Source organism: Brassica oleracea, chromosome C3, assembly GCF_000695525.1.
Source record: "Brassica oleracea var. oleracea cultivar TO1000 chromosome C3, BOL, whole genome shotgun sequence".
NCBI lineage: Eukaryota > Viridiplantae > Streptophyta > Magnoliopsida > Brassicales > Brassicaceae > Brassica > Brassica oleracea.
In genome coordinates, this window is record NC_027750.1 from 12,389,688 (window position 1) to 12,397,137 (window position 7,450).

The window sequence follows — 7,450 nt, forward strand, 5'->3', positions numbered from 1 at the left end:
GAGCTCGGTCGCTACGTAGCGACCGAGCGGAACACGCGTTCGGTCGCTGCGTAGCGACTCTTTTCGAGCTCTTGTCCGATGACTCGCGTTTCCTCTGCAAAGCTTTTCGTAAGGAATAATTTATTTCGAAAAAGTATTTGTCGAAGAAGTTTTTCCGTTTTCTTCTTCGGGGATTTGGACGTTAACTTCGTCGGACCCCTTCGGAACCGTTTTCGAACCCAACAGTCATCACGCTCCTCTTTGTTAAGATCCACCCAACGCAAAGGCTGTTCCCCGTTCTCACTCAAAGCAGACTGCACTCGATGAATCTGGTTTTCGATAGCGGAGACAAACTGTTTGTGCCTAGTCAACGTGGTGTCGTCTCGACAACGCCCATGGCTCAACCTCACTGCCCTCCCAAACTCTTCCAGCTGCCATTTAGCTGTGCTCAAAGCTGCTTGAAGTTCATTGGAGAGGTGGTCTGATTCTACAGAGACTCGACCACTTTCTCTCTTCTCTTTAATCCACAACCTATATGCAGATTCCATCCTGCAAACACACACAGATAATGGCACTATATTGACTAAAAACAACACAAACACAGCTCATAACATGAATCAAATACACATAAGAAGTCATCACTTTAGATGATGATAAAACAAAAACATACTAGTCTAAAAGGAACCATCTTTCAACCTCACAAAGCATCAATAAATGAAAAGGACATTACGTATCGGCAGATTGTTGAACCTCCTCGGCGGCGGAGAAAAAGACATCCTTTTGCCAAAGATCGAAGCTTTTAGCTACCATCATCTTCTAAACCCTCAATCAAAAACTCTCAATTAAGATTCAATCAACGAAAGGGTCTTCGAGCTAGGCGAAGAGGAGAAAACCCAAAACAGATTCTGCTCCTCTTCTCTTCTTCCTTTTTCTTCCGCAAGAAAGAGCAATTTCAGGCAATTTAATACTTTTGAATGTTTTTTAAGCTTAATTTTGATTTTAATTTTTTTTGTTAGATGAATGGAAGTTGGTTGTTCAGAAAAAAAAGAGGCTCCCCACTACTCTAGTTATTTGAATCTTGCTTCGTGTTATAATTTAAAAGTTCATAGAAACAAATTAATGCTTGATGAGTATAAGTTAAATCTTTCGGATTTTGTAATTCTTCAGTTCGTAACAACCTTTAATCTAAAGAATACAATATGCTCACATAAGAATATAATTTTATAATAGTGATTTTAAAATCTATGATTGTGGACAATGCCTGTCCAAGCATTTCCAAATATCCCAATAATGACCCTAAGCTAAAATAAACAAAATATAAGTATATAAAAGAAAGAGAAAATTACTCAGATTAACTCTAATCTTTTAGTTAATTACTAGTTTATCTCTATGTAATCAACAAATCTGAATATAGGTATATAAAGACCAAATAACCCCAATAATTCTTCTTTACTACAATATTGCCATTATCAATTTAATTCATTAACAAATTTAAAAACTAAAGAAAAAAAAAGGTTTTCCTTTCGTCGTCGTACGTCGACAGAAGCAAAAATAAACATTCACAATAACAAAACCTAGGGTTCGCCTAAGGAGATGTCGCTAGCGGTTTGATTTTCTTCCTCTGATAGTAGCATCGACATTGTGAGGGCTTTGATTTCTCTGGCGAGTGTTTGCAACCCTTCCTCCGACAAAGCTCGATTTGGCGTCTTGTTATCTCCGCTCTTGAACTCTCCGGTGAGAATCACCATTGTTTCACCTGTCATCCTTTTCGTCTCCTCTACTGAAAATCCAAACTGATTTATGGTTCCAAATAACTTTAGCAAGAAGACTTGAAATCAGATTAAGGATAGTTATCCCTTCGTTAAGGTAAACACACGCTTTTGTTCACCAATCGGTAGTACTTTTAAATTATGCTATGAGTTTTAGAGAGTGGTTAGTTTTAGTGTTGATCTTACATGTTTTCTATGACCCCAAACAAGATAAAGAATCTTAGATGTCTTCACTGGTTTGACAGATAATCTATTGTAGTACTGGGTATAGAGCCTTGGCCAAGAGGTTGATTGAGTGAAAATCCTCATTCTCTTGATTACAACAAATACTCGCTTTTGTACTAGCATTCATGGTAACAATTTTTTTTGTTTTCATTGTTAGATATGGCTTCTTCTAGCACTAAGAGAAACTATCCGCGTCTACTCTACAGTAAAGGAAAAGCTCCTAGTCAGCAAAGGAGTATGAGCTATTATAGCTATTTGTCCAATTTTCAAATGGTAAGAGAGGGTGTGGGATTTGATGCATGGGAGGCTGTAAAGAAGTCTGCAATTGGCGTTTTTCCTATGTTTTATGAGCTCAAATTCACATGGTGTGCGAAGCTTGTCCATTACCTTTTAACGAATCAGCTTCAAGTGAAGAAGAATTATGAGATATGGTCGTTGATTGATTGGCAGCCCATTCGTCTCTCTTTGGTTGAATTTGGTGAGATAACGGGAATGAATTGTGAACCGTTCCAAAAAGGGGAAATTTGTGATGTTGATCATACAGACTTCTGGAAAGAAATGGGGGTTTCTACAGTTGTTGGTCCTAACTTGGTTCAGCTTCAGTCGGTATTGGAAAGATGCAAGTATTGGAGTCTCGAGAAGAGGACAATGGTTGGATTGTTATGTGTTCTTCATCTTGGTGTCTATGGAATTGCTCCCTCAAGTCATATTCCGTTGGAGTGTGCGAAGAGAGTCCTTGATTATGAAGCTTTCCAAAGATACCCGTGGGGTCGCGTAGCGTGTCAGAGTTTGATATACTCTGTTAAGTGTGCTGATTACAGCACAAAGGAATCATATACAATGGCAGGGTTTATTTTCATCTTACAAATATGGGCATATGAGTCAGTTATGGGCTTAGGAGAGCTTTACGGAAACAGAATTGGTGGTGCAGAAGTGCCTCTTCTTTCATGGAGTGGATCCCGCAAGAGATTCAAGTTCGAGGAGTTTGTTAGACAGGAGAAAGAGCACCATGAAGATAAGGTTTAATTTCTTAACAATTTTGTTGTCTGTTCATCGTTTTCATTATTTCATAGAATAATGAATAACAATTATCTTATAGGTGCGTGTGAGACATTTTACCACAGAACCAAATGGACAGTATACGCCTAAGTGGGATGATGAAGTTGATGATGGTGATGTGATAAACTTGGTTCTGGATATACGTAATGATTGTATAAATAGAGGATTTTGGGATGTCACAGAAGAATCTCCAGCTACTACAAGGCTGAAGCGTCCTAAATCTGTTCCCGAGACTGATGGTCAGAGTTCTAAAAAGAAAAAAGGTGATGATACAAAAACTGTTGGGATTGAAGAAAACACTAATAGTCCAAGTGTGAGTTATATTTATACTTTTTTAAGTAAGTCTGCAATATGCTTTTATTATAATAATTTATTTTGGTTAATTGTAGAAAGAAGAAATTCCAGTGAGCCAGCTTTACACTTTGATGAAGACATTGACAGGAAAACTGGATAACATAGATACATCGATTGAAGCAAAGGTTGGTTCCCTTCTCGCTCCTATAACTGAGAAGCTAGCAACAATGGAGAAGGAACTTCAAAAGATGAAACAAAAAGAGGCAGCTGATGAGAGGAAAGAAGATGCAAATTCCAACGCTAACAATAATGAAAATGCTGAAGTAAATAGCAAAGAAATGGTATGATTATTATCTTATTCATATATTTGTTTCCTGTTAGGATTATTAATATATTTTTTTCTTTTGAAGTCTTGGATGGTGGAGATGAATTCCACATCGCAGGATGGTTTACCTTCTCAACGTGTTGTCAAAAAAGCAAAGAAGGCAAGCAAAAAATGTGAAGATATGGGACTTGACAAGAAAAAGGTTTTTGATAAGAAGGTTTTGAAAACCAAAATTCAAGTGCCACATTTACTTGATAACGCCTCAGGGGATGAAACATGGTCTGATCCAGTGCAGCGTGAAAAGGTTACAGATCTTGGTGATCATTTAGATGCCTTAGCAGCCATGGCTAAAAAGCTAAATAAGCCTACATCTCCCACACCTTCGTCACCTCCGCAGAAGCGCCAAACTAAGCTGGCATCATCTCAGCTTTTTCCTTTCGTAGGAAACTCTACCGTGAAGCGCATCATCACAGGTGTGACACCGTCCGTCTCAGCATATGATCCGTTTGCTGATGTTGACGCTGATAAAATGAGGAATTTACTGCACTTTTTACTGGATGATGAGTATGTATTCCTGTTATTTTCTTGAGTTTAATAATGTCATATTCCTATATTTGTTTTAATCTATATAGTGTTCTTATAGGAAGAACTCGGACAGGACATCTACCCATAGTACAGAGTTCTATAAGGTGATAATAACCCCAAGAAATAAGTGGCGTACATATAACTATGGCTGGTTGAATAACATGGTAATCCTTTTATTCTTCTTAAATGTTTTAGTCTTAAATTCTCTAAGTGGTATACATTTGTCCTAACAAGTTCTTTTTAATTTTTTTTTCAGCATATGTGGTCTGCGATGCATATGTTCTATAAGAGATCACTTTGTGATCCTTCACCATACCATTCTCAGCGCATTGCTTTTTTGGATCAGTGGGTTGTCACCAAAATTGTCAGTGATTTTAAAGAGTTTAATACGAAGACTTGGAAACCTACAGATACATATAAGGGTATCTTCAACGGCACGTATCCATCTGACCGAGTCACAAACAAGAAGTGGCTTCACGATATAGATCATCTATATGCATGTCATTTCGTAAATGGTAATCACTGGGTTGCATTGGACATCGACTTGGGGAAGGAGACCATTACCGTTTATGACAGCATTCTGACCTTAGTAGATGATAAAGAAATCCAGAACTTCTGCCGGCCGTTTGCAAAGATGATTCCCTCCATTCTGAGTACTATGGTCTCCGCCACTGTTCGGAAGAAAAGTGAAAAACAATTCACTGTACGAAGATTGAAAAAAGTTCCACAGAATGACCCCCCAGGAGACTGTGGTGTTTATACCATAAAATACATTGAATGTCTTGCGATTGGTTGCACATTTGAAGGGTTACGTGATGAAACCATTCAGGATCTTCGACGGAAGCTAGCTGCTGAGATTTACGACTCTGTTGGAGAACCTCAAATCACTCATTTATTTACTGATACTGCAAAGTAGTACGTTTAGTTTTAGATTCTCTTGGTGATTGTTTAGTCTTATTAGCGCAACATGAGTTTTATTAGTGAACGTGTGTCAGCTACAATTTGCAGTCCACATTTATCACAAGGCCGTTTGTTCTGTTTTTAAAAAAAATAAGCTTTGGTTTATTGACTGAGTTAACTAATTATTGTTACATATAACAACAGTTTTAACTCGCAACGTATTTAAAAAAAAAAGCATGTGCGAGAAGAAGAGCTAGAAGAGAAACAAAAGAACCAGAACCAAGCTAATTATTTTCTACTAAAAATTCTGAAAGTATAGAAAACGACTAAACATAAGCTAAACTTGAACCTTGCAGGTGTTACAGTTATGTCCAGATTGATGACACTTTGAACTTAGTATTTTAATTCCATGCACTTATTTTCTTAGTGAACTTGAAGTCTTATTGTGAAAAATGCCCACGTATTTTCTTAGTAGTTTAATTATCTGCACTTATTTCCTTAGTGAAGTTGTAGTCTACTGTGTAGCCACATCCATGTAACTAGACATAAAAAAAAAACAAGATTATTATTGTAAATAGCACGCATAACTAATACAAGTTGAGGAAAAATATTATATCTATCACGTGAATTCAATCCTTATTAAGAAAACATCTAAACTCAAACAGGCTGAAGCTTTGAACACTTCTTTGGATCAATCGTTGTTGTTCTCTTGCCTACTAAGGAAGAACGGTAAGAACAACACATCACCTGCAAATTTAAATAGAGACTTATTAATAACCATAAGAACATACACACATCATGCTCAACAAAAAAAAACATACCTCACTTTAACTGAAGCAAACATAGAAAGCATAGGAAAGGACTAACCATAAGCTAAACTTGAATCTTGCAGGTCTTACAATTATGTCCAGATTGATGACAATTTGAACATAAATGTTGTTTTCTAGGTCGTTTTTTTTCAGTGGCTTTCTCCAACGCCGATTTCATCCTTGATTTTTTGGGTCTTCCAGGTTGTGTGTGTATAACCGGAGGCAAGCAAATCTTTATTGAGATATTTTCTGGAACTGGTGAAGCAACATCTCTTGGCATTATGGAAGTGGAATAAGCGTTCCCCAAGTATGAGCTGTGATAATAGGGGTGACAAAGTGATATGGTGCTTTGCTTACGTGCTTCTACCGCCGCGATTGCATGAACACATGGTAACTTCTCCTTATCAAACCGACGACAAGTACATTGTCTTCCTCCTAAATTAACGATATGAAGAGACGAACCAGTTGTAACTTGTGAATGATGCAAATCAATTGATTGAACTGTAAGCACCTTTGCATTTGATACACGTTTCTGAGAAAATAAAAAACAGTGTTACAAATGACTATAAAAACAAGTAACTAACTAAACAAGAAAAATATGCTATTTTTACCTCCAAAAGTATCTCCACTCCACGAGTCAAGGTTGTCTTCGTTGTTCCTGCAGCTATCCTCCTACTTGTAAACCATCTTGTCATCATTAACCGTAACGCATCCAAGAGTTTTACAATGGGCAGAGTTCTCGAGCTTGAGATGACTTTGTTGATGGACTCAGCAATGTTTGTCGTCATTAAGTTGTATCTATCCCCAGGGAAATGCACACGAGCCCACTTTTGTATATCAGCAGTTTCCAAATATTTATGTAATCCTGGATTCATCGCTTGGATCTCTTCAAATGTTGTATTAAAATCAGCCAATGTAAAAGCACTTGCAGCTTTTTTAACCAATCTAAATGCATCACCACCTCTGAACCGTAGCAATATATTTTTGTAAAGATGGTACGTGCAAATTCCACGACTAGACTTAGGATACACTTTTCCAATAGCATTACTTATAGCTTTATGCCTATCAGAAATAAGTGCAAGTTCTTCGTCATCGGGAATTACCTTGCTTAGTTGTTGAAAGAACCATTCCCAAAAAAGAAAACCACAAACAGTAAATATATGTAATGGAACTTTTTCACACAATATGTGTATCATAATCAGCTGCTTATATGGTTTGCGAAATTTTGGATCAACACATATAACTTTCTATAACTGATATTATCAATAGTGACTTGATGTCTTAATATTTACAGGTGACTGGTAAAGAAACTTTAATAATCTTGCTAGAATTTTAACCACAGTAATCAATGAAACTTCAATAATTTTTTTTGATTTATTAATATTTAATTTTTCAATATATAAAAATTAGACAATTTTATTTATATTTTGTAAAAAAAATATTTCTTATAAAATATTTTACAGTTTTCTGTAATAATTTTTTTTTGCTTTTTTTCTTTTCTCTGT

At 36.6% G+C, this 7,450-nt stretch overlaps 3 protein-coding genes across 3 annotated transcripts in view; 1 reads left to right on the top strand and 2 right to left on the bottom strand.

Moving 5' to 3' along the window:
• Positions 1-923, bottom strand: part of LOC106329897 — a 2,286-nt gene extending 1,363 nt beyond the window's left edge. The window contains exons 1-2 of the mRNA XM_013768503.1: positions 710-923; positions 219-528 (exon numbers count right to left, since the gene is read on the bottom strand). Of these exons, the coding sequence (XP_013623957.1) occupies positions 219-528; positions 710-792 (393 nt within the window). The 5' untranslated portion in view covers positions 793-923. The remainder of the gene's footprint in view (positions 1-218; positions 529-709) is intronic.
• Positions 924-2,132: 1,209 nt separating this feature from the next.
• On the top strand, positions 2,133-5,152 carry LOC106329898. Its single transcript, XM_013768504.1, has 6 exons — positions 2,133-2,993; positions 3,073-3,345; positions 3,422-3,667; positions 3,737-4,215; positions 4,295-4,400; positions 4,493-5,152. Exons 1-6 carry the CDS (start codon positions 2,133-2,135, stop codon positions 5,150-5,152), a joined length of 2,625 nt encoding a protein of 874 aa, XP_013623958.1.
• Positions 5,153-5,827: 675 nt separating this feature from the next.
• Positions 5,828-6,820, bottom strand: LOC106329899. Its single transcript, XM_013768505.1, has 3 exons — positions 6,557-6,820; positions 6,303-6,477; positions 5,828-5,883 (listed from the first exon to the last, which is right to left on the bottom strand). Exons 1-3 carry the CDS (start codon positions 6,818-6,820, stop codon positions 5,828-5,830), a joined length of 495 nt encoding a protein of 164 aa, XP_013623959.1.
• Between the last annotated feature and the right edge of the window lie 630 nt (positions 6,821-7,450).